This window comes from Balaenoptera acutorostrata, chromosome 7, assembly GCF_949987535.1.
Source record: "Balaenoptera acutorostrata chromosome 7, mBalAcu1.1, whole genome shotgun sequence".
Lineage (NCBI taxonomy): Eukaryota > Metazoa > Chordata > Mammalia > Artiodactyla > Balaenopteridae > Balaenoptera > Balaenoptera acutorostrata.
Genome location: NC_080070.1, coordinates 100,120,406 through 100,147,876, shown reverse-complemented (window position 1 = coordinate 100,147,876; position 27,471 = coordinate 100,120,406). Strand labels below are relative to the sequence as shown.

Here is a 27,471-nt window from a genome sequence, read left to right as displayed (position 1 = left end):
TAGGGAAAGCAGTTGAGAATGTTCACGCCTCCAAAGGCAATTGACCCACAGTGAGGGTGGCAGCTGAGTACTCTGTGTCAGGGAAAAGTGGTGTTTTTTGTTTGGTTGGTTTTTATTTTTTAATTTTTGGCTGCGCTGGGTCTTTGTTGCTGCGCGTGAGCTTTCTCTAGTTGCTGCGAGCGGGGCCTACTCTTCGCTGTGGTGCGCGGGCTTCTCATTGCGGTGGCTTCTCTTGTTGCAGAGCACGGGCTCCAGGCACGTGAGCTTCAGAAGTTGTGGCTCGCGGGCTTAGTTGCTCCGTGGCGTGTGGGATCTTCCCGGACCAGGGCTCGAACTCGTGTGCCCTGCATTGGCAGGCGGATTCTTAACCACTGCGCCACCAGGGAAGCCCGAAAAGTGGTGTTTAAATCCATGCTGTCTCCTCAGAGTCCCTCAAAGAACATAAACCCAGTTAATCCTTTGGCTTTTAGGAAAATAAAAACTGACAACTTTCAGAGACATCCAGTAAGTGTGACGCAGGAAGAATGGAGGTACTGAACCTGAAGCCAGCTCTTCACAATTATTATTAGCATCCCCATCCCTAACTTCATCACGATTGTATTCTGTTATTTATAGGACAGGAGAAGGTACCAGACACATGGAACATGGAAGCTATCAAACACCCCATTTCTGACTAAGAAAACTGCCCTAGTCATAGCTCGCAAGGAGAGAAGCGTCACTAAGCTGGCTCATCCAGACTTTGCTGTGTTTTGACCACGTGACCTGCACCCTCCTTTGGCCACTGATTGGACAGAGGCGGATGCCTGGCCCAGGACCTCCGTGTATACATGGACTGACTGGTATTGTCTGATGTGGTCCAGCTCAATCAACCCTGCCCAAATGAGATCAATCAAATTATATCTTTCTCTCTTTGGGAACTGATTTTAGGAATAAAGAGAAGATGAGCCAGCTGGTAGCAGGACAAGAATCATGAAGATACACTTAGAAGAGGGGCGTGAAGATTGCAGTCACTGAGTCACACTGATGCTGGAGCTCCAGGACCAGTGGTTCTGAACCCAAATACCTGTGCACACGGGCTGGCAGCTACCCTCACAGGTGGGTACCATATTGTGTTCAAGCTGGAGGATGTACCTTTTGTTGTAACTGAGGATATATGTTGTTACAACAGTGTTCCTCAGACAGAATGTTGAGAGGAGTGCTTCATGTAGAATGGGAGAATCCCAGACGGGCACATTGGATGGCAGAGGTAGAGTATAATGACAAGCATGTACAAAGGAACCACGTGTTTCCTAGGATGTGTGCAAACTTGGTCTCGTGAGTACAGAAGAGAGCACAATTGGGGCCATAACAGTTATCCTCAAATGAAAACACAGGCTTGAAGAGTAATCAAGTGAATGATATGATAAGTGGGGATGTAATTTAATCCATTTGAAGCCTTGCCAAAAATTCTAGTATTTGAACGTGCACTATGGTATTAGTCAGGACCCTTTTGGTTGTAAGTGACAGAGACTGAACTCAAATTAACTTACGAAGGAACTGGATGGCTCACGTAGTTGAAAAATCTAAGGATGGAATTGACTTCGGTCCTGGCTGGATCCAAATGTGCAGTGTCATCGGGAATTATTACCTCTCTCTTACTCTTGCTTTCCTCCAGTTGGCGTTATTCTTTGGTCGGCAGCAACTCCCACACTTGACATGGTGGCAGACACTGGCTGTATGTTTCATGCTTACCTCCTCCCAGCTGAGCAGCCTCAGCAGAAAAAGAGTAATTCCCTAGGGGTACAGCACAAGTCCCACGGATAGCTCTCATTGGTCCACCTTGGAACATGTATCCATCCCTGAACCAATCACTGAGGCTAGGGAAAAGCAGCAATCTGATTGGCCTGGCCTGGGTCATATGCTCGGCTTTGGATCTAGGGCATGATGTCAGTACCACCAGAAGACAAGGCTTAAATTAACAATAGAAAAATGGTTGTAACTGGAGGCATGTTGAATAGGCAGTCACAACAGATATCCATCTCAGCCCCAAACAAAATAGTTGAGTACAACCTCTCTGAGGTAGTTATCCTTGAACTTGCTGACATGAACCTCCTATAGCTGCCTTGAATGTGGAATGACTTTCTGATTCCGATGTCCATGAAACCTAACTATAATTTCATGGTGGGTTTATCAATCTGGGTTCTTATTTACAAACAACAAAACACTCTACTTTGTTTAAACAGGAATGTGTAAGAGGATATTAGTGGCTCACAGAATCTCTGGCAGAGTTAAGAGAAGGGGACTGGAGGCTCTGTAGCCATAAACAATACTCATATCCCCACTGGTCCAGTCACAGGCTTGATCCCACTGCCTTTGGCTCATGTTACTGGGAGTATCTCTGTCGCTGCTGCCTCTGGGGGCTCCACATGCCTGGCCCCCATCACCAAGATACAATCCCATGCAGCAGCTGCTTCCTTGCTTTTCACGCTTCTGTACAAGTTTCACATTGCTGCATCCAACTGGCAGAGCCTAGGTCACATGTCTGTGTCCTAGCTGCAGAGTTGGTCTGGGAAACTGAGTTCTGATCTCCACCCTGGTGAGGTAATGACCCTAACATGGCCTGTTTTCCTAATTTAGGAAGGCTATTCAAATGATGCTGGGCTGGCACCAATATGACCCCCATCCATGCCACCACACTTCAAATAGTCAAGTCTTCTGTATCTTCTGGGTTCTGGAGAGATCAAGCAATGGGGCCAATGCTCTTTATTTCCACAAGCAGCTTCCCAGTAAATCTGAGTTTCTCTGATCTTTGCAACCAATGGAACCCAGTTAATGCAGGTAATTTGGCCAATGTAATTTAGATAAAATTTAGCTTGGGGGTAGTGTTTCCTTCCCAGTAAAACTGGATTGCAGAAGCTCATGGTTTCTTCTTCAACAGGAAAGCCTTCAGTGGGTCTCTTGACAGTCCCTTTAAATATGGCCTTGAGGAGCCCTCCCAGGAGTGCCAACCCACAAACATTTAATAGGTCTTTTTACAGAGCTCTACAAGTGCCACCCTGGGCTACTGTTTAACCACAGACCATCCCCAGCCATTGACAGGAAGCTGAGTTGCCAAGGTCTGATAAATTCCCCTCGGAGTCTGGAATCCTATAGCAGCACTTCCCAGGATATTGGATTATCTGGCCTCTCTCCCCTGCCCCGCCACTGCCCGATCAGCAGCTGAAGTCATTCAATTAGGAGATAGTTTTTGAGTATTAACCATGTCCCAGGCCTTGTACTAACACTGGACATACTCTGCCCCCAGGGAGCCCTCAGACAAGTAAATTAGCCAAAGCTTAAATGGAGCGAGGGGAGGCAAGGAAGGGGACGAAATGTTCAAGCGCCATTACCCAGGAAAGAGATGCGTAGTTTTCATTTTTAAGCAGACTTATTGATCAGGGTGATGATGGAAGCTAAGGTCTTTGACCTAATGTAGAAGCATAGTCATTATATTTTCTCAACACGTAATCTAACAAAGAAGTGTCTGGGATTGGTCAATTCATTTGTGTAAAAGTCTTCTAAAGGTATCACCACTAAATACATTCAGTTAGATTTAACACATGAAAAGAATAAAACTAGAAGAAATAACGACCACTTCAGAAAATCTAGCCGCCGCAGTCTGTCGGATATACATAACTGGCTATAGTAGGAAGTCCAGTCTTTGACCAGTGCCCCCGCCATCCCTGGGAATTCCCCTTAGAATACTGACCTATTACACAGAGCAAAATATGGCCTTTGGCAGCTAGGGAAAAGAAGACACTTCTGCTCTAGATCCCAGATAACACTCTTCACCAGACCACAGGCCTCATCGTTTCCACGATGGCGGCAGGTGCCCACAGAGACCACTAGGTGTCGCTGTGAACCTGCAAGAGCCTGGCCTCACGCTGCGGGCACACTTCAGCTGGCTCTGTTTTCAATCAACACGTTGTCAGTTTTTCTCCCCGAGGCCCCAGGGGTGTGCTAGGAATTTTTATTTCTTGAGAAATCCTGTGATTCAGCTGCCCTTTGTTGGTCCTGCAGGAGAGAATGAAGGCTGTTCTTGCTCTACCAGCTCCCCAGGCAGGGGGCTCTCAGGCAAGGGTCTTCAGGCCACCAGCCACCTCCCTCTCTGCTCTCCATTGCTTGCTTCAGCCCTGTTGTCCTCCTCCCTTTTTGCCTTTCACTTCCCTTTTTATCTTTCTCACCCGGTGCTCAGTGACACTAATGAGCCCCTGGCTGCTCCACGGGAAGGGGCCCCATCCTGGAAGACTCGTCCAAGCCCTGGTGAATTTCAAGGCACCCAAACCAGCTCCAGCATCAACTAGCTTGTAAGTTCTGTCCACACGTTCCCCTTCTGCTTCTACGCCCAGCCTTGCCCCTTCTTCTAAAGCAGCCCCAAGTTTAAGGCAGTGTTGGGGTGGGAGCATGAAGGGGCTTAGAAGCCACACCTGCTTTCACACTCCACCTCCCTCTGCCACTTACTAGCTGTGAGACCTTTGGGAGGTAAATCACCCTTTCTGAGCCTCAGTTCTTCATAGGTAAATTAGAGAGTACCTCCAGATGCATTATATTAAATAAAACTATAAATACAAAGGACCCCACAAGATCTTGCACATTGCAAGCGTTCTATAAATGCAAAATTTGATTTTAATTATTAGTACATGGACACATCACACACTCAACCAAACAAAGGCATAGAATTTGGGACCCTCATTCTCTGGAACATGTGGCAAGATGGTGTGTTAAGGGAACAAAATCTGGGGGGTATTTATTCAGAGATGCCAAGCCCCACAGCTGATTCTAATCCTCTGTTCTTAAGTCAACAGTGATAAAGTTGTTCTGAGCCCAGCTGGGAGCTGTCTTCATCACTAGCCATAGCTTGCTTGGCCAAATGCCCTAATCACTGTCCAGGGGTCTTCCGGGAAAAGGCTACTCGTGGGTGGAGTCGGCCACTCACTCCCTCCTCCAGAAAGTTTGGTAGGACCCTCCAGGTTTCTAGCAACCACATTGCTGTTGTGGGTTTTTGTGGGTGGCCACAAGGCGGAATCCTGACCATGGGTGCCCTGCGGCTGCACTCTGCAGGGCCTGCGGCCACATACCCTGAAAAGCTTGGGGAAAGGTGGAAAGGAGGACCAGTTTATTGGAGGCGTTTCTGGACCACTCAGAGGAAGTCAAATGGCAAAAAAGAGCCCCTGCTGGCCAACATGTATAACTGCAGCCCCTTCCCCTTGGGGAGGAGGGGGCTGTTTCTGAGTGACCCAGACCTTGATTTAACGTCTTTGGAAGGCACTTGAATACTCATAGCCAAGAGGAGACAGCTTCTGTTGAGCAGCAGACAGGTGGGGAATGTGTGCAGAACCGAGAAAAGAATAGACTGTGCCTTTCACACAGCCCAAAGACGCATGCTCTGAGCTTGCAGGGCTGCAGGAGGCCGGCGGCTATTTCAGATCCCAGCTCAAGCCAGGCAGGAGAGGATGCTCTCAGAGCCTGTCTGCTGGTCCAGAAGCTGGTATTGATGCTGCATGTGTGAGGGTTTGATTTTTGCAGCCATGAGTAGCCTTGGGCTTTCAGGGAAGAGATACTTGGTCAGAGGATCCGTCTGAGGGTTCAGTCATCCTCTGACCGAGTATCTCTTCCCTGAAAGCTCCCCCAGAACACAAATCAAAGGCCATAACTGAGCCCTTTGGCATAAGCTCCAAGGAGACAGACCCAGTTTGGTGTCCCGGCTCTGTGACCTCTGGGCAAGTTCCCTTATCTCTCCACCCCTCAGCTTTCTCATCTGTAAAATGCAGCTAACTGGACCATCCTCAAAAGAGTACTGTGAGGATTTGGAGACTGTGTAGCTAGTGTGCCCAGCATATGTTAGACACACAGTTGCAATCCTGAGGTTTGTAGAGACCTATCTGCAGACCACTCAGGTGCAGAGGAAGCTCAGTGAGGTCGACCAGCACTCCAGACCACAGGCAGCCTCCTTATGCCAGAGCCTGACACAGTCTGGGAAGGGCTGACACCACCACAACCTGGGCTGAGGGCACCTCTTGTCTGTTTAAAAAGTTTGTGAAAGGCTGGTGGAATGTAAAATGGTGCAGCCACTTTGAAAAACAGTTTGCAGTTTCTTAAAAAGATAAATATAGAAATATCATATGACACAGCTGTTCCACTCCTAGGTATATACCCATGAGAAATTACATGTGTCTACACAAGAACTTGTACACTAATGTTCACTGTGCAGTATTCATAATAGCCAAAAGGTAGAAATAACCCAAATATCCATCAACCAGTGAGTAGATAAATAAAATGTGGTATACTCATGCAGTAGAACATTATTCAGCCATAAAAAGGAATAAAGTACTGATATCTGCTACAACATAGATAATTCTTGAAAACATGCTCAGTGAAATAAGCCAGATACAAAAGGACAAATATGCTACGATTCTATTTATATGAAATATCCATAGAGACAGACAGTAGATTAGTGGGTGCTAGGGCTTGGGGATGGGGAATGACTACTAATGGGTATGGGGCTTATTGGGGTGGTAATAAAAGTGTTTTAGAGTTAGATAGTAGTGATGGTTGCACAGCTCTGTGAATATATTTGAAAACCACTGAATTTAGTGGTATGTGAATTAAATCACAATACCAATAAAAGTGTTACCAAAACAAAAAAAAAAAGACCAGCTGGAGGGTGTTCTGACTGTGGACGCGCAAATGAGATGGGCAGTGCAGGGAGAGGAGCTCTTGTGAGCCTCACCTATAAATCAGATTAACCAGCTTCCCTCCCTCAGCTGTGCCTGGGTCTGCAGGGGCTACAGCGGCCGCAGATTGTTTCTGAACACTGCAAGATTCCCAGGGCTTCTGAGTACGCTGGGGCCCCAAATGGGCAGCGGGATGCTCTCGTCCAAGCACTGGGCCTGCCTAACCTAGCAGGCACCACCCACAAGAGTGCAGAGCTCTCGTAAGCATGCTTTACTTTGGTCTTAAGACTTGCAAGGATCATGTTCTCCAAACCCAAAATCAGGACTGATAATTATGGTTCGTACTCATGGGAACAGGAGGCGATATCATTTTAAGTAGCGACTGTCTCCAAAAATCTAATCATAAGGCTCCAGTTTTCTAGGACACACTTGCCTCCCTGTTTCCCTCTAAACAGACTGGTTTCCTAAGAACTTAGACTCTCTTGGAAGTCACAGGCCACAGTTTTTTCATACAACTCAGGTCTCCTGGTGTAAGGCTTTTGATCAGAACTGTACTTTTTCAGACTGAGAGCTAATCTAATGCATGGCACGGATGAATGAGGTACCTGCGACCTTTTCCACAGCAGGGCACAGAGTCCAGACAGAGAAAACACCGTCGAGGCCTGTTTGCTCTGCTTCCATGAAGCCTGTTTGGAATCTTGACAGGATTCAGTTCAATGTGGCAGAAACACTAAGGGCTTCTCTCCCCCAACACACCACACACACACACACACACACACACACACACACTCACCACCATGCCAGATAGCAACAGCAACAGATTTCACAGACTAGGCAGGGGGCAGTTGCATTCAGGAAGCACTGTTTGGTGTTATGTGAAATCTGGAAGCTTCCACTGAGGGAGTGGCTAGACCCTGCTGGGGCACCTTTATCTAATATGGGAGTAGGCCCAGGAGAACTCAGGGCTTCTTTTGCAGCTGGGACACTCCTTCCAAAAGGTCCTGTAAGGTTTCCATGTGCCCACCACCCTGGACCAAGCCACCGCCATCTCATACCTGGATTAGTCCAATAGCCACCTCATTGGTCTCGCTGCTTCCACCCCTGCTCCCTGCCTTCCTGAAATCTAGTCTCAAATCAGCACTCAGAGAGACATGCTTTCAAAACAGAAAATACGTTGCTCCCCAAACCCTGCAATGTCTCCTCATCACACTCAGAGTAAATGCCAAAGTCTTTACAGTGGTTCACAGAGCCCTACACGATGAGCATACCCTCCTCCTCCGCCTCACCATTCACGCCCCACAGGCCACATGTCCCCACCGCCACCCCCAAATACACACCTACTTCCCCACACGCACCTGTGCGAAGGAATCTCCTCCAGGCCTCATGTTCATCACTCTGCGCCTCCAACGAATCCTCAACCTGGCCTTGCCTTTGAGCCCTCTGCCTGGGGGCTCTTCCCCGTTACCTGCATGTCTCTTTCCCCACTTCTGCTGCTTGACTCTCACCTCACCATGGGCCTTCCTTGACCACCTGTTTGAAGAGGCCATCCCCACCCTCCATAACGCTGACCCTGTTCGTTGTTCTCAATAGTATTTACCACCATTAAAATATCATATACGTGCATATAATATATATATATGTATATACCTACGATATACGCATACATATGAGATATACATACATATGCTATATATACACATATATGTATAATCTGTTTATCTATCATTCCTGTGGAAATAAACAAAGACCCACCATATGGGAAAAGCAAAGGGTATTTATTTTTCTCTTACTATAGCAAGTGAGTCAGCCACCATCACTCCCATTTTGTCAGAGACTCAAAGGCGGGCAGAGGAGTGGGAGACCTTTGTCGTGGAACAAAGGGAAGGCTCAGGGGTGCTCTGATTGGAGGCTGTTGGCCTGGGGAAGCTGTAGGTGGGCTCACTGGAGGCGGTCCATCCTATGGTGTATATTTAGTTTTCTCTGGCTGGTCCTAAGTTAGAAGTGGGGATAAAAATTAGGGAAGCTGTCTGTTGCTAATCGAGTCCTGGCCATTTGGGGCTGATTGTTACAGAAGTTATTGTTTAGCTTCCTGGATTGTTACTAGAAACAGCCATTCGGCTTCCTGCAAGTCTGACTTAGGCAGGCTGGCTTCCCGGGCTGTTTATTGTAGATAAGGGGGTTGGTTTCCTGGGCAGGTTGCTGCAGGTTGTAGGTCCAAGTTCTATTTTTATATATGGTCCAGCCATTGTCCGTTTGTATGTTCAGTCTCTGGTCCTTCAGTAGGATGTAAACACTAAGAACATTGTTTTATTTACTGCTATCTCCCCAGAGCCTAGAACAGTGCCTGGGACCTAGTCGGCACTCAGTAATTTTTTGTTGTTGATCATCATAATGTTCGTGTAGATCTAGTTAGAAAAGTTGTGACTCTGCTACATAACTTGGTTCGGAAACCAACTGCCGGCTTGCTTAATTCAATCCAGTTCTACAAATGTTTTCTGAGCTCTTGCTACACCCCCAGGAGGCTCTGTATGGGCTGTGGTTATTCACCCCAGGTGACATAGGACAAGCACTGGCTGAAAATTGATTGACAACCAGGATTCTTCTGAATGCTTTAGCCTTTGCTCCACATTTCTCTCCTCTCCCACTTTGGACGCATAGCTAGCTTTAAGAACCCTTCAGCGTCCAGGTCTTCCCTCACACTTTGAGAGACTGCTGGGGCTGCATCTGCTTTTTCCCGCACCCGCTACCTGTGAAACTCATCTACTTCTCATGCAGTGCCTGCGGGGTGGCTGTTGTCTTTTCAGAGAGCTGGTTACCTTCTCAGTGGGATTATTGCTTAGAGCAGAAGCCACATCTCACCCCCAATACACGTGACGCATAGTAGGGTCTCGGTGATCTGAGTCTCCCCCCGATTCTCCATCCCATCCTATGTCTGACCTTTTCCCTGGGCTCCAGATCAAAGGTCTCACTGGCCTCAGGATACTCCCACCCTCCACACAAGGAAGTCACACCTGCTCAGAGCTGCCATCCGGAGGTTATAAGCCATACGCTGGTCAGATAACCCAAGGCCGGGGCCCCTCCTTGGGCATCTCAACTATTTTCTTTCCTTCTTCTTTTTTTTTTTTTTTTTTTTTGGCCGCGCTGTGCACATGCAGGATCTTAGTTCCCTGACCAGGGATCGAGCCTGTGGCCCCTACAGTGGAAGTGCGGAGTCCTAACCACTGGTCCGCCAGGGAAGTGCCCTCAACTATTTCCTGATAAAGGCTCCCCATTAAGTTTTAAACAATATTTAAGTAGTTCTGAAATATCTTCTTCCAGAAAGGAAATTCCAGACTTGGGTGAATTTATCTTTCAGATAGAACACTCAGGGAACCAAGGTAACAGAGGCCAGGATGGAAGTGGAAATAGCATCTTTGGGGACGTGTATCAGCAGGCCGCCTTCAGCTGCAGCAGACAGAACGTAAGCCCCTCCAGGGCAGGGTCCTGGGGCTGCTGTGTTTACTAATGAGTCAGCACCTGGCACACAGTAGTCACTCCATAAATATTTACTGAATGAATGGGAGGTACAAACACACTAGTTTGAAATGAGAAATGCCATGTTTCAATAGCCATCATTTTCTAGATTCACTCACTTGGTTGCTTTAATTTTCTCAGCCATTACAAAACACATTACATAAAAAGGCAAACGACAGATCTACAGATGTGAGCAAGGGCTCTAAGGAGCGAAAGCATCATTGCCCAGTTTCTGCTCATGAGCCACACATGCTTTTAACACAGGCGGGCAGCAACGCGGACCTGGCTTCCTGCTGAGCACAGGGAAAGCTCAAACTTAAGAATTCACCACGGGGTTCCACATCCCTCAACAGTGGACCCCTCCGTGGCCTGATCCCTGAACATCTTTGCTTTAATCTTTAATGACTCAACATCAGGCAAGTCAACATTAGCTACAATAAATTCATACATGATTAAGGCCTTGGGAGAGAAATGTGAGAAAACTTTTACAAGGTCCCCAATGGTCCCTGGCTTGATTTTATTCAGATAATTTATTTTTTAAACCTGGTAAATGTTAGAAACCAAATGGCCTCAGCCCTGGACCTGAGATTTCTGATTTCCCCTGATCAAATAGTCAAATATGCAAAAAGAAAAGGTGATTTTGAAGCTTCCTGGTACCACTCCTGACCCATGTCTTGGGTTCCTCGAGGTTCACATCTTGGGGCTCGGAAGATAATCAGCTCTTCCTGCCCATCAGCAGGGAAAGAACTGACTCTTCAAACAGACCCCAGCCTTCGGGAAGTCCCTCCCTGTGCCTAACTTAAATCTCTTCTTCTGGCCGAGAAGCATGATCCCCTCCTGCCCTGTCATCACCAGAGAAGGGATAACAGCTGCTCACCGCCCTCCTTTTAATCATCCTTAATGGGCTCATAAACAGTTATCAGGCACCCCCTTCAGCCTTCTCAGAGCCTCATTTTACTTGCATTGAGGCTGAGAGCTTCTGGGGAAGGTCTTTTACCCGGGGCTCCACAGACTTGCAGAGTCTTAAATGGGTAATCAGCCACTTCACCCACTTAAACCTCCACAAATGAGCAGCTCTGCCTTCTTTGCAAAATTTAAACTTATTCAAGGGAGTTCCCTGGCAACCAAGCCTTGTTAATAAATCGCGCCTGCTCTAGGCCAGTACAGGGCATTTTAAAAATGTTTCTTTTTCTTGAGAAGTCACACCGACGCACGGGCACACAATAAACGGGCCGCTCCTCCCTCCAAAGTTCTGCATTTGCAGGATGGATCCTGCCTGCCCTCTACAGGCCATCCTGGGCCTGGAGAGTTCTCATCTGGCTCTCCAACTGGGAAACGGGGTGCTGCTCCAGTAGACTCTCATCTGGTCCTTCCCTCTGGTTACTGGACTAGGGGCCCAGCAGCTGGGGAGCAGGACATGGAGCAAAGGTGAGGATTGCTCGGCCTTCACCAGGCACGCACTGAAAATTTCCACTTCCTGTTGCGTTGCAGAGAGATTTATTTTCAGGTCACTGCTTGTGGCCACAGGTGAAAGTCCCAGCTGTATGAATGGCTAGAGCTTCCCACTGTGTCTCTCCTCTGATTCCTGTGGTTCCCCCCTCCACCAATCACAGAAGGTAGGGAAGGAGCCGGGCAGGTAGGTTGTAGGGCTGGTGTTGTTTTAGCTTTGAGAAAAACAGGGACTTTAGTTCAAGAGGAATTTTCACCAGGATGGCTGAAACGAAAAGGACCGACAACACCAAGTGTTGTCAAGGGAGTAAAGCAGTCAGAACTCTCCATCATTGGAAGCATAAGTTGGAGCCACCAACTTCAGAATTCTCAGCAGATTCCAGCAATGGCTCTTGCAATCCCACTCCTAGGAACAGGCTCAGAAGAAACGCGTGTTTATGCTATGGAAAGACATGTACAAGGACGTGCACAGTGCTATACCTTATAATAGTAAAAAACTTGGAGCAGCTACCCAAGTGTGGAATGGATAAATGACATGTGGTAGATTCCCTCAGTGGGATAAGAGACACAGTGAAGAGCCCTGCATGACTGGTTCACAGTACAACTGGGTGAATCTCACAGACATGGTGCTGAGCCAAAGGAGCCAGATACAAAAGAACTGGGGAGCTCTTTTTCCATTTATAGGAAATTTCAAAAAGGCAAAAGTAATCCGTGACAATAAAGACCCGAATATTGGTTGCATTGGGGAAGAGTCTACCTAGTACTGAGCTGAATGCCTTCGATCTGTGCACTTTATCGCATTATCAGTTTTACCTTAATGAAAAAGAATTAAAGGTATCTAGTGTGTTTTCTTCTTCCCAGGTGAACAACTCATTATTCATCCTTTTTTTCCCACTGCTCTGCCTCTTTTGAAAAAGATTAGACGTGACTTACAATAGTATACGGTGTTGAACTGTATTTATAAGTGAAGAAATCTGGGTGACACTAAAATAAAGGCAGGAAAATAAGGTGAAACCAGGTGGGAGGGTAGTCCTCAGAATTTAGGCAGGAGGTCTCGTGCACTTCCTAGGGGCGAACGAACAGAGCTTCCTAGAGGTCAACGTGAAGAAGAAACAGAAGTCCACACCCACCAGTTAGCAGTCCAGCTGATCAGAGGTACTGAGGCCAGGGCAAAATCTCTCCTGGGCTGTCCCAGAAAAAGGCAACTCTGAGATCAAACCCCTTTCTGTTCATTTTAAAGTCTGTCAAACATTCCACCTGGGACCCTGGATCCTCCACATTTTCAACCCTCCACCCCCACCCTGCCCTCGAGGAATGTAGGGTGAGGCAGCGTCCCAGACAGTCAAGCTCCCTCCCTGTGCTGTGCTGTGGGCCAGGCAGCCAGACACCGTTCACTCTTCTGGGTGCGGTTTGGGGGACCCCCCACGCGTAAGGGCTGAGTTTCTGTTCTTTGGGGTGCTTGGCTTGCCGTCCTGGTTCCTGGACCACGGGCCTGTATTCTTGGCCTGTGCTTTGTCGCTCAGCCCATCTCCTTCCTTGTGGGTGCTCCTTGGTGGCCCGGTCCCTTCCCCAGTGACAGGTCTTCTTGGAGCAGCTCCCTGAGGGCTGGACTCCTTCCATTTTGGCATTTGGGTTAAGGGATCTTTCCACTTTCTGGCTCCAGTTTTTGTGTTGAATTCATATATTGCCCCAGTAACTAGGGAAAAAAATTACACCACCAATGCATAAACAAAAGAATCCAAATGCTTCTCTGCTCCCCCATCTCCACCCTGCTCTCTTCTCACCCCCAGGGAAAGATGAAGCAGCTAGAAAAATTGAAAGCAGGCTTGTGAAGAACACAAACAGTCTTCACCAGCCTGCCCTTTCCGCGAGCTGAGCTGTGTGGCTCTGACCACACAGGTAGCAAATCTCACGCTTCCCTGGAAAGAAAGGTGTAGGAGAGCCTCAAGGTCACCTCAATGGCAAGATGAGAGGCCACAGAAGTCTTGAACTCAACGTGAGCTTCAGATAAGTTAGGTTCAGTTTTTCATGGGGTGACCCATTACGTTCTGATATGTTTGTTTAAAAAGATTCCCTGAATCCCTGATATAAACCTGAATTCACCAAGGAAGGAGGAAAAGACTTTGATTTGTATCTATGTTATGTTAGAAGAGATTTGCAGACACAGACACACAAATCTGGCCCCGGTTGAGATGATGCAAGGGGGCCATTTGTATTGTGTCGGAGCCTGCAGACGCTAATTGATGTTTGTTCGCATTAGTCCAGTTGGCTCATCTCTTCCTTTTTCCTTCTCGCAAACACACAGACGCAGAACAGCCTCAGTCCTCCCTGGCTTTTGCCCCAGAAGATCTAGTTTCCGGCGTGCCCCTGCTCCTGCTGTTTCCCTACAGCATGAGTGGCCTCTCAGGCAGAGGATCCCACCAGCACTTATGCTAATGTGGGCACATTATGGTGACAAGTACCTAATAATAGAGGGAAATTTAATTCCAGCAGCAGCGGCAGCCTGTCCTGGAGAGGAGCCATCCTCCCTCTGAGGAGGACCAAGCGGAGCCGTTCGCATGTGAGGGTGGCAGGGAGCCAACGCACTTGCCTCCCGAATTTGGTTTCCTTCCCTTTATTCACGTCTATAATTGAGCCTTTGTAAGTGAAGGGATGTGTGTAAAGGAGCTAAATTTGGAGCTGATTTCATGAGGGTGATGAGAGCTCTGGAGGCCAGCTTTACCTTATGTTCATCTTGCTGTCCAAGAAGGAATTCTTGGCCCTGATCGAGGAAAAAAAGAAGCCAAGCTTGCCATTTCTCCATATCTCCCGTTACCAATAGGATGGTGTTTAGAAGCATTCAGAAAGGATGAGGCAGCGGCGGGGTGGGGGGGTGGGGGGAGGTTGAGTCCCGGTGAGCAGAAGACACAGTGGGTTATTGAATTCACCAGTTCCCTGAACTGGCCTGTGATTCAGGGAGGGAGGCTGGACAGGGGCGTGGTCCTTGAGTGGGACCCTTTAGGTGGAAACCTGCTGAGGCCTCACACGTGATCACGTGCTTGAGCGTCTACAAGCCAGCTCTGTTTTGAGCTGATCTCACGTTGCGGTGCCGCCTGGAAGGATCAGCACTGTGTAGGCCCGACAACCAAACGCATTGACAGACTGAGTGAAGAGCAGGACGTGGGATATGGTCCTCCGTGACTCCACCAGCCTGGAATATGAACAACGCCCTTACGGGCGACACTGCCACTTAATTACCTGGGTCTGCGGCTTCTCCATCAAAGACAGTGTTCATCTGGATTGTTTCCTATGGAAAAGAAAGAGACGGCTTCAGGCACAGCCCTACACTCCTCCCTCCAGGAGAGGCTGTTCTTCCTTACAGCCCAGGTTGCTTACCCAGGGCCTTCCTGACATTTATTTATTCAATAGGCACTGTGCTAGATGCTCGGGACACATCGGTGAACAAGGCAGGGCTGGTTACCGCCCGCCCAAAGCTTGCAATCAAGCAGGAGCCATTGACAAAGTGGCACTGCAATTTACTGTGATAAAGACTATGATGGGGGAATATAGGATGCTATGGGGGCGTGGAGGAACGGGGGTGGGAAGAGGACATTTAATCCAGACTTGGGGGGTAGGAAAGCATCCTGAATAAACGCTATCTAAGCCGCACAGAAGGAAGAGCAGAAATGCCATGCAGCACTGGCCAAGATCGACATCACCTACGCCGGATCTGCCAGGCAGATGTTACGTGCAGGGCAGGCACAGATGAGTCAGCCTAAGCCAATGCAACGTTGCATCTGGGCCCGGCCTGCCTCACCTAAGCCTGGTGTTCCACACCTTATTCCTTCCCCTGACCTGTACTCTGTGCCGCCCTCTAGGACCTGAACTCTGCCCCGTGGAAACACCCCCTTCCCTCACACGGTGCCCTCCAATGATGCTGTTCTTCAGCACACTCACGAGGACGGTGTTTGGAGTTTAATGGGCCTTTGACCCCCGTTTTCATCACATAAGCCGTTACCTACTCACTTGCCCACAGCTCCCCTCTGTGAAACCAGAAGGAATGGAGATTGTACAGCTTTCATCCATTTGATCAACTCAGAAGCTGCACTTTTTACGGCCAGGGGGATTGATTTATTTAATCAATGAATTTAACTATACATATGTCTAAGTCTCTGAGTGGCATCATCAAGGGTACTGAGACAATAATAAGACCCAGGAGACAGGAGATCACCCCTTCCTCCTGTTTGCAGACCAGTGCTTATAAGCGCTTAGGGGACTGGCCTGAAGCGATACTCCCTCCTCGCCCTGCCTGTCATTTCCCAAATTCATGGATCTTAGATCATAACACAGTCCTATTATTAGGGGTTAGGGGAGACCTGGGAGGGGGTCACCTTCAAGTTCCGTCACTTCCAGTGGGTGGATCAGGTTCAGTGAAAGAAAAATCAGGAGGTCACGTGAGGAGGTAACTCCCCAGCTGTCCTGTGACACTTTGCATTTACATGACTCTTCATAATTTTCCCAGTATTTCCCCACCTGTTATCTCAGGGCAGCTGTTCTCACTCCCATTCCACAGGTGAGGAATCTAAAGCTTAAAGAGGCCGAGGGAGTCCCTGAGGTCAAGGTCATATGGCCGAGAGGGCAGAGCCAGCCTCAGCTTCCCACCATGCTCTTTTTCTATCACTTTTCCCTCCAGGTGTGGAGAAGCAAAGCAAAAGTAAATCCCATTGAAGGCTGAAGCACCAGTTCTGGTCTTTAAGCTCCTCTCCCCTAACTCACTCTCCTGGAGAACTAGTGTAGATAATAAACACCACTGTTCAATATTTATGAAATCCAGTTCTTCTGCAAATATAGCAGCAGACAGGTTCAGTGGAGGGAACAAATTCTATTAGGAGCTCGTCACACAGCAGTCTGCTCCAGTGGCCAGATACAAGCATCTCCCTGAATGATAAACACCCCCGTGGGACTGTGGCAAGGCGGCTGGGGGGAGACCAGAGCCCCCTCCCCAACCCGGCGCCCCGGGGCCAGCCAGCCTCACCGCCGCCTCTCTCTTTGTGTTCTTCATTTCTGCAGGGAAGAGGACAGACAGAAGTTAAGCTTCTTGGACACTAAATTGACCTTAAAATTTTACCCCTACAGTGAGATCTCTCTCTCTTAAACAGGATTTGAGCTTAGTATTGCAGGCATAGCAAAGAATTTTCTGTCTCTAGACATGTTTGTTTACCTCCTTCCACCTTCTCAGAAACACAAACACACACGCATAATACACAATTAAAAATTTTTAATTCTTTTTCCAGCTTATTGTCATTACTGGAAACTAGCTTTTAAATGGCTTTATAGGTAAAAAAGAAAGAGGGAGTTGCTACCTTTGTTTGTCATCTGAGGATTCTTTGCATCCATTCCTTATACCCTTTCTACAAAGTAACTAGGATGGGAGATAGTTTGTGAAAAATCTCATTTATCAAAATTATCTCATTCGATATGATCAATAACCACTGTCGTTAAATTTCTAACCCTGCTGAGATATCCCTTGTGCATGTCAGATGCACACACCTATGGCTGGAGTGATTAGAGCAATCATTTTTCAAAAACACTCTTTCCAGTTCTTTGTCCTGTCTCTCCCCATAGCTTGGAGTCTCCCTGAGGCCACAGCTTTGGAGACAGTGGTGACGTCTCCCCAGATGGGCCTTGCTCAATTCACCGGCGCCCTGAAATCACTCAGCTCTCCCAGCCCATCTGACTGCACCCAGCCCCCATTTCTAACTACCCTAACCTAAGTAACATGTGAGAATGATCAAATCCATCACAATCTGAGAATAAAGTATCATTTGTTCTTTAAAAACAGGCATCTGTCTAATACAGAGCACTAGCTGTCCTCAGGAGGGGTCACCCCCTCCGTGTGTAGCAGCAAGTAGGTTCTGTGTTTAACCCACGGAGAATTCTCCATTCCTGACCCACTTGGTGGGGAACAGACCTTTAGGTGCTGATGTCGAGCTGATTGGAGGTGACTCAGTAAGGAACAGGCAGGACCGAATGAGATCCAAGAGGGCCAACGGCCCCATGCACCCTGCCCTGCCCTCCCCTTCCTCCAGCTACGTCCGACCTCTGTTTCGTTCCATCCACAGATGATGTGGCGGAAAACCCACCAACCCAGGACTGTGCCCTGATTCTCCACCGAGTTGGAACCCTTTTATGTAGTACAACAGAGCAAGCGAAAAACAATAATAGCAACAAACAAAGGTAATCGGCACCGTACATACCTGCTTTCTTCACCCTGTATGGGGGGAGAAGGGATGGACAAGAATTAACCTGAGAGCACTCGGCACTGGTACACACGTGACAACATGGGGGCCTTCGGGCAACTGTGCTCCCCAGGATTCAGGGGTTGATCGAAAGAGGGACCAGGGCAGGGGACTAAAATGCAGAATGGGCTCCCAGCCCTGCTCCATCACTGCTGGGTTGGGACTCAGGAGGTTTGGGAGTCTGATAAGTTGGAAAACTATTGCTTTAGAGAACTTCAGGGAACCTATTTTCTCTGACAACACTGAGTGAGGGCATGACGACCCCATCAGACTGCCCAGCGATTCTTCCTGCCTGGTTTTCCTCCCCAGTAGCCATCTGAGCAGAAGATTTGGCTCACAGTGGGAAGGTTCGATGACTAGCAGTTAAACCCGGGCTTCCTGTAACGTGAGGAGCTGGACACCTGGACTCTTAAGACCCTTCCCATGATAACCTTGGCTTCTATTATTCTGTGACTCTAATTTTATTCTCTGCTATGGGACAAATATTGGTTGCCATATGGTACAACAAATTGCCAGAGAGGCCAGGTCTGAGTCTGAATTACTAGCTAGTGTTTTAAAAGTCAACCATGTTGAAAACAATATTTAGAAGGTAACTGAAACCACCAGGTTCAAGGTGCACATTTAACCATAAATTGCATGTGAGTTGCAGTGTCTATTGGATTACTTCCTGTAAGAACTTCTGCCCAAATCCCATTACAGAGCACCGCCATCCTTACAAGCTTAAGCATCACTCTTTTGGAGCTGGTTTTTTTTTTTCTCAAATCAATTTGTGACTAGAGTCCAAATTAAAAGGCTTTTTTAAATTTCAGCAGATGCTCAAGGATTTCTTACCTTGAAGTCAAGGTTGCCAGTAGCAACGAATGTCCCCAATAAATATGGCAAAATGCAATGCACATCTTTATGCTAATACTTATACTTTTATATAGCCTTTCATCCATAGATTTTAAATTATTTGACAGTAGTAGTTAATCTTCAAAATACCTTTAAAAGGCACATGAGTCTTATCACCCATTCTTTATGCTGTTGAGAAATTCCAAAATTCAGGTTCCAATACCTCACGATACTTGGGTGTACAGAGCTAAACTTAGAATCTAGAATCCTAAGCTCACTGGGACTCAGCCATGAAAAATCATGCAACAAGATTTAAAAAAAAATAGTGTATTAAGCATTTACTCTACATCAGGAACAGTGCTAAGTGGTTCCTTTGCATTTGCTCATTTAATTGTTTGGTTTTCAAATAAAGAAATTGAGATTCACAGAGGTTGTCACTTGCCCAAAGCCATATACCCAGAAAATGGCAGAGCCAAGATTTGAACCTCAACCTTATCTGACTCCAAAGCCCAGGCTCAGAACCATCACATTCTCATTGTAAGAGCTACTAAGACTCAAGAAACTGGCTCTGGGGAAGCTTGTAACAATTTGATGCTTTCTCCACTTCACTCTAGTACCTCCCTTTAGCCAGTAAAAGACACTCTGCAGAGTGTCACCGAAAGAGGCATATAAGTGAGCAGGTGAGCCTCCCAGGGAGAGGAAGCAGGCCTGCGTTTACAGCCCTTGAGAGGGCCACACGCAAAAGAACAATGATTATTTAGTCACACCAAAGCCCAGTTCAGTCACTGGAGCCAAAAGCTTAATTCCCTTATTAGTTTTTTGTGCTTCCTCTAATTCCATCCCATCCTTTAAATATTCCACAAATAACAGCACGGCATATTCCACTACTACTCACAACCGGCCTTGTTTCTGGAGCTTTTATCCAGGACGAGGTTACCAAGAGGCTGAAGCCCCGATTTCACTGAGAACTCATCAAGGACAGGGCAGGTGCCAGGGAAAAGCAAAGGAACAGTTTCCTGGCCCGGCAGGTGATGAAGGGGGTCCACCAGGACAAGGAGAGCTGGGATGTCTCCCCCATAGCTCCGTTTCCTTTCTTCATTCCAGGCACCCTCTCTACCCTGTGGAGAAATCCTAACTGTCTACCTTTCCTTCTCCTGACATCACCAGAAGCAGCATCCTCCGAAAGCAAATGGGGAAAGGGCCCAGCCCACTGGCAACTTACAGAGGTTTCTTGTGCTTCCCAGTCTTGCAGGGACAGTGTCTGTGGATGGCTTTGGCCAACAGGACAGTCAGGGACACCAGGAGACCCAGAAGCAACATGGAGCCCAAAGTGATGACAAAAGGCACATACCAGGCCGATGGAGAATACACGTTCTTCCTCAGGATCCAGTAGGTGATCCTGGGCTTGAATGACAGGAGGGGGAGGATGAGTGGAGGCTGGTCGTCTTTGACATCACAACCCTCTCACGTCGGGTGGTTGAACGTTCATTCTGCTCTTTGTTCTTGCTCTAAACATCGGACATCCGTGTGCTCATTGTTCTCACTCTTCAACCCATCACCTTATTTATAGTCTTGCCAGACATCCATGAAACCGAAACCCAGAAAATGTAGGGAACTGGAGAGCAACTCTAGGCCTAATTTCATTCTCTTTCTTCTCCTTCCCCAAAGCTAAAAATTCCATTGGCTTTTTTTCCTGCCAAATCATGGCATAAGCTAGGGACTAATATAGCTATTGTTTCTCACTGGGAAGGCATGAGCCATGAAAGTTGAGGGGGTTTTTTTGTTTTTTTTAACACTTTGTAGGCTTCTCAGTGTTCACTCACTACCAGCTGTGCTGCCAGCTGAGCAGGCTGTTATCACAGTGAGACCTCAAGTTCAGCATTTGCTTCCCAGAGAGGGAGACCGATAACAAGCAAGTTATGGAGATTTCCAGGTTGGAGATGTCAGAGCTGGGTTGTGTTGTAAGTTGCAGAAAGGTGGCAATTCCTTACTTGGGGCACCTACTGGCTCCTACCACAACTGAAAGCCCTTCAGGTCACCTAATGCCTCCATTCATTGGGGGTAATATTGACTCCAGCCCACAGGAAAGGAATATTAAGCAGCTCTTGGTAAGACTCTGAGAAGCAGAATTTGACCACCTGTCACAGGTGGCTTTCTGAGGTTCTGGTTCCTTTTCCTCTGGCGTACTCCAAGTATGGGGCTGCCGACCAAGGGCGCAACTTTTACGAGGATCAGGAGGAAAGGGGAAAAAAGGGCCTGCACGAATATAAGCCAGGTCATCCAAGAAGCCAGGGGCGATAATCCTCTTGTCAGATTCCAAGACGCTCCCTTCCTTCATCACACTGATTCTATTGTGACACCTGCTTATTTTCTTCCTACTGTTTACGACAATCTGTAGGTGGTTTATTCATTTGCACACCTGTTTGTAATCCGTCTCCCCCTCTAGATCAGAGGCTCTAAAATGCAATCAGAATGGCCTGGAAGGCTTATTAAAAACACAGATTGTTGGGTCCCACCCCACAGTTTCTGATCCAGTAGGTCTGGGGATGTGGTAAGGACTCCAGGTTTCAACATCCTTCCCTGGAAGTCGTAGTGATGATCGTGGTTGGATGAGGTATAACTTTAGTGTTCCGGGGTGGGCTCGAGAATTTGCTTTTCTAACAAGTTTCCAGGTGACGCTGCTGCTTCTGCTGTGGGGGCCGCACCTGAGAACCACTAACCTGCACTATAAGCTCCATGAGAGAGCAGAGACCATTTCTGGCTTATTCACCAACGTGCTTGGCATATTATAGGTATTAAATCAATATCTGCAGATTGAACAAGTGGATTTTTTTTGGCGTGGAGGTGGGGAGTAGGGTACAGATTGACAAATGGTGACTCTTCAAAAGAAGTAGAGAAGAGCATCTGGCAGCTAGCTGCTCTCATGGACACGGACTTGTATTGGCTCTTAAGAGCAAGCAGAGAAGGGCTTGTGAAGGCGGCAACATGTCCATACCCTGGATGGGCAATGCCTGATCTATCACAAGTCTGTGCATATGTGTACCTCCTTCTTTACCAGACTAGGAAAAGTCAGTGGTTCTATAAGCCCAAGGTCTCACCCGGATTTTTTCTACCACCCAGTGACTATTCCAATCCAGCCCATGGTTGGCGTTCCTGGCAACATCCTAACATCTCAACCCTTTTCAGCCCACCCCACATTTCTCCTAGGTCAAGGGGCTCCATCAACATCAATTACAAGGGATGTAACTGGGAAGTCCAGCTCCCAAAACCCTTACCCTGGGGGTTGTGGTGACAATCGTGGTTGGGTGAGGAATGACTCTAATACTCAGCGTCACTGTGCCTGTTTCAACAAGAGCTCCAGCTCTCTTCCTGACGGACAGCAAGTTGTCATCAGTTATGTAGACAAGCAGTTTGTAGTTCCAGATCTTATCAAGCCCACTAGCATAGTCAAAGCGAGTCGCCAGGATCAGGCTTGTAACATTGGACCCGGCGTTGGGAGAGAAGGTGAAATGACCGTTGATGTTGCCTAAATGAGATTTGATGCAAGGATTTGGGGGAAAGGAAGAAAAGAGCGTGAGAAATAAGGGTTAGAAGAAAACTACATTCAGTCTTTTTCTTAAACATCCCACCTCAGGTGTAGACTACTTCTGATGTACCAGGGCTGGGGCAGTGATAGGATATGGGCCTGAACAGCACCAGAGATTTCATGAGTACAGAGAGACTCTTGCTCACAACCAGTGTGGCTGCAACGAAAATGAGAGTAGAAAAGGGCACCAGCCCAGGTGTCCAGGGAGAATAGCCGCCATCGCGCTGAGCATCAGGCAGAGAGCTAGCAATCCTGGTGCGGCCAAGGCTCATCATCAGCATTAACTCGGTAACAATGTGTAACTCACACTCAGACCAATCAGTGGGCGGCAAGAGGGAGGAGCGGGCCACGTCCCTAGCCATGGGCCAAGTTTACTGCACGCCTTTCATGAAACCGGGCTGGTCACGCCCGTGGCAGATGTCCCTGGAGTCCCCCAAAGGAAGGTGCGCCCTGGGCTGGCAGGGACAGTAGTCCCCATCCCCACCTCCCCAGCGGCTCGTTTGGGGCTGCAGGCTCACAGCTTAGGGAGCCCAGAGCAGAGAGGCTGCCCGCCCAAGCAGCTCTTGCTCATTCCTCCGGTGGCTGCAGACTCACTACCAACTAAAAACCAGTAAATGGACCAGAGGATGATGCAGTTTTACTCCCGAGCAATGAAGTGCCCCATAAAGGCCTGAGGGTTCTCAGTATGGATTATTTCCATCTCTGGCCACTGCAGTCTCGAGGTGGGCTCTGCCCCTGGGTTTTGTGACACAGCCTGCTCGAGAGGCTTCCTGCTGCTCCAGTGCCGGCTCTGCCAGCGCTCAGCAGGCGGCGGAGCTGGATTTTCACTCTTTCACGTGAAACTGCTCTGCTTGTTTGGGTTTAAATCTCTGGCCTCGGCACTTCATTAGATGAACTATTTTGGTCTCATTTCCATTGAGGGGTGCTCTTTTTTTTCCCTCCCACAATGGTATATTTTTAAAGAGAGAAAATGAATGGAGCAGAAGAGAATTCCTGAGGACACGTTTCAAAATGCATTTAATCTATTTCATCTATTATTATCCAGAGAGAGGACTGGGATTCCCCTGCCCCCCCTTACAAGCTTGCAGGAAAAGAGGTGGGGGAGGAGTTGGACTAAAAAATTTTTTTTAAACGACACTAATCTGATTCATGAATCCTATGACAGGCTGGGAATTGGGGATGGGGGGGCGGGTCACCATCAATGGAATTCACTGTTCCTTGGGCCTTTGGGCAGCCAGGTATGGGAGTCTGGGAAGAGTTAGGTGAGAAGGGGAAGCCAAGGGGGGGGGGGGACTGGGAATTCCAGAACCATTTGACTCCTCATCCCTGGTTTCCTCATTCAAAACACCCCACCCCCTACACGCTGTGCCAGATCAGTGTGTGAGCTCAGACCCCCACCCCTTCTCCCTAAACAGCTGCTACAGCCTCCAACACCAGGAGCCCTCAGCAAGGGTCCAGGACCACTGACATCAATACCATACCTGGGCCAATGGAGTAACGAAAAGACCTGGGGCTGGAATCAAGGTCAGTACACGTGAGCTTGAAATTGTAAATATTTGTGCCAACTTTCAGATCCACTGGGATGGCCAGGAAGTACGAGTTTGGGGTACAGATAGGTTTTTCATCATTTTCTTCAATGATGTTCACAGTAACCTAGAGCAGCAGGAAAGTGGCCTTACTGAGTAGTTATCATTGAGCCCTTACTGTGTGCCAGGCACTGGGCTATGTGCTTTTTGTGAATTAGTGAGATTTAACCTCATCCGAGATAGATAATATGTTTATTCCCATTTTACAGATGGGGAAGCTGAGGCTTAGGGAGATTAGGTAATTGACCTAAGGCCATTCAGTTGGTGAGTGGCAGAGCTGGGATTTGAACTTAGGTCTGTCTTACTCCAAGTCCTATGCTGTTAACTGCTCTACTGTGTGTTGTGTGTGTACATGCACATGTGCATAATATACGTAATAATACATTTCCACACCCCCCCACACGCATGCAGCTAAACACATATGCTCATCCCCAGATGATGCTGAGTTGTTTTTCCAGTAACGATGATGGATTTATGGTGACCCTCCTGTGCTTCCTTGCTTGCTGCCCCTGTGAGTTGGAAGTTCTGTCTTTAACTTTGGAAGATTGAACAATGGCTCTCAACCATGGCTCCACTTTGGCCCTCTCCAGACCAAATGAATTGGACTCCCTGGAGGGTGGGGCCCAGGCCTGATTTTTTTTTTTTCTTCCTTGATTGATTGATTGATTGATTGGCTGCCTTGGGTCTTCGTTGCTGTGCACTGGCTTTCTCAGTTGCGGCGAGCGGGGCTTACTCTTTGTTGCGGTGCATGGGCTTCTCATTGCGGTGGCTTCTCTTGTTGCAGAGCACAGGCTCTAGGCGCGTGGGCTCAGTAGCTGTGGCTCACGGGCTCTAAGCTCAGGCTCAGTAGGTGTGGCGCACGGGCTTAGTTGCTCCGCGGCATGTGGGATCTTCCTGGACCAGGGCTCGAACCTGTGTCCTCTGCATTGGCAGGCAGATTCTTAACCACTGCGCCACCAGGGAAGTCCCCAGGCACGATTTTTATGTTCCCCAGCCGATTCTAATACGCAGCCAGGGTTGAGAACCACTGGGATAGAAGGAGGCGACCTGGCTTAGCCGGGGTCTTGTGTGTAACCCGGGATCTCAGCACTGCACTGAGCCGGTGGCGCTGGCCTGCCACAAGCAGGGGCCAGCCTGTTCTCTTTCATCACCGTCTTTTATGCCTGGTGAATTGGAATATGGACTGGGATGCCTGCCAGCACGGAATCATAGAATGTCAGCCCTGAAAGGGACTTATGCGATCATCACCCTTTTTAAAAGCTTATGAATATTTGAGTCGTATTCATTCTACCTCTGAAATTTGGGGATTTCAGCTATTTCTGAGCCCAGGAATAAATTGAAATGTTCTCTCTAGTTAGCTCCCAAAGTGGACTCCATTCATTCCTCTCAAAAACCCAGGCTAACAAACACGACAATTACCTTCAACTTAACACACCTTTTTCTCAGCTAGCAACGCCAAGCCTTACACATCATTGAAAACATTGTCCCACTAATTCAAAGCAAGTCATCAGAGGAACTGGACTATTCAGGCATTGGGTTATGAGGTGACACTCCATGTGTGAGAGAGAAATCAGGGTACAAAGATAAGCATTGCTCGGACCCCCTTGGCAAATTGGGATCAAAGTTGAGAAATGAACTCTGTCTCCTGACCCTGAACCAGTCATTCTATCACACAGGGCTGCCTGCCGCTAGCTGAGTTCATTTTGCCTTATGCTTTTTCACTTTACTAACGGGAAAGACCAAGAAATAGTTCCCTCTTTGTGACTATCATATTACCCTCAAATATTCCTAACCACTGGCAGCACAGACCTGTCAAAGCCTGGCTCCTCAAAGTACGGCCATGGACCAGCTGCCTCGGCACCACTTGGAAGCGTGTTAGAAATGCAGGTTCTCAGGCCCTACTCAGACCTACTGACTCAGAAATGCATTTAACCAGGTTCTCAACATCAGAGGTTACAAAGCAGCGTAGCGCTGTGTCAAGCCAGATCATTTTAAGACCTATCCCATCTGGTGTGATGGGGCTCGGGGTAGGAACAGGGTAAAACTACTTGGGGGCGATGCACAGCTACAGCCCACCTCAACAGCAAGGGGGGATTTAAGGGCAACAGGAGGAAGCTTGTCCCCCAGGGTGGCCATCCATCTCAGCGCTCCTCCCAGTCACCCATAAACGTGGGCTCACAGATGTCAATCTTTATTTCCTGGCACTGCTATGGGTGTCCGATTGTGCTGTCCGGGACACCACTAGCCATTTCTTGTCATGTCTGCAGGAGGTGCCCTATTAAGATCCCTTGTTGCTACGGCCACACCTGGAGGGCTCCAGAGAGACCTGAAGTCAACCACTTGGGCTGGTGTGAATGCACCAAATAGCCCCACTCACAGTGACTGAGCTGCTGTCTTCGCTGTTGGTGGCCTGGATTCTGAGAATATAGATGGGCGTTGTCTCGTAGTCCGCTTTAGTCACCAGCTGGAGTTCTCCCGTTTGGGGATTAATCCAAAATATGTTTGGGTAGTGCTGGCTGGCCCCTCCGGTGGAGATGGAGTACACAGTGCCTCTCTGGGGGAAGTCTTTATCTGTCGCCTGCATCCGTCCAACCCGGGTTCTAGCTGGAAGAATAAAGTACCTGCGATTACTGCTGAAAATAATATCTGAGATTAGTCCTGCTTTGGGGGTGAGAGGAGGAACCAGGAGCAGACACTCTCAGTGCCATGGGCAGAAAGACTTTTGGGGGCCTCTTTGCTGTTCAAACTCTGTATGTTTTACATCTTTTAAATTCAAATGACGCCACCCACTAGGAAACTGGCCATATGATTCAAGCAGTACTGCAAAGTCTAAAAGACAATTCATACCCTCATATAGACTCCAAGCACACCAATTATTATATGATCCTAACGCTGCAAAGAACATTCACATATACATCTTTTTGCAGCAGTGTTGTCTTTTTTATTTTTCAAATTTTCTATAATGAGCATGGGTTGCTCTTATAAAACAAGATGAAAAACGTAATTTTTAAGGGTTTAGCAACAGGATGATTGGAATATTTTTGATTTTTAAATCCTGTTCCATTTTGCTTACTTTACAAGTCTTGTTGGTGGGCTGCTGGACTTCTGGCTTGCTTGTTTTATAGAAGTTCTTCCTCATAAATTATACTCCTCAAGGGCAGGATCTTCTCTTATTCAACTATATAGAACAGCACTATGTGCTTGACCCAGAGTAGGTGATTAATAATTGTAGCAAGATCTGTGAATTCATAAAAAGCCTATTCCTGTTGCACTTATTATTCACTGGATAAGGCATAAGGAATCGACAGCGTTTTCTTCAGACCCTCTTTTTGTGTTTTGTTTAAAATGTAATGTCAGGAAATGGAGCTCATCATAAAGAGAGAGAACCAAGTGAAGAGGAGATCATTTTAGAGGGAGATTGTGGGGTTTGTTTTGTTTGGTTTTGAGTGTAGAAGCATCCACAATCAAAGTCTCAAAGACGGTGGTGAGGTCTGATTATTCTAGAGTTAGCAGTCTCCCCTTCACTGGGAGAGACG

General features: G+C 47.8%; 1 protein-coding gene across 1 annotated transcript in view; it reads right to left on the bottom strand.

The window, feature by feature from the left end:
• Positions 1–12,329: 12,329 nt before the first annotated feature.
• The window catches only part of CDHR3 (cadherin related family member 3), a 72,728-nt gene continuing 57,586 nt past the window's right edge, over positions 12,330–27,471 (bottom strand). Inside the window, exons 12-19 of the mRNA XM_007177296.2 lie at positions 26,313–26,539; positions 23,831–24,002; positions 22,039–22,289; positions 19,986–20,167; positions 17,891–17,904; positions 16,669–16,697; positions 14,892–14,940; positions 12,330–13,350 (exon numbers count right to left, since the gene is read on the bottom strand). Coding sequence (XP_007177358.2) covers positions 13,046–13,350; positions 14,892–14,940; positions 16,669–16,697; positions 17,891–17,904; positions 19,986–20,167; positions 22,039–22,289; positions 23,831–24,002; positions 26,313–26,539 — 1,229 coding nt within the window. The 3' untranslated portion in view covers positions 12,330–13,045. The remainder of the gene's footprint in view (positions 13,351–14,891; positions 14,941–16,668; positions 16,698–17,890; positions 17,905–19,985; positions 20,168–22,038; positions 22,290–23,830; positions 24,003–26,312; positions 26,540–27,471) is intronic.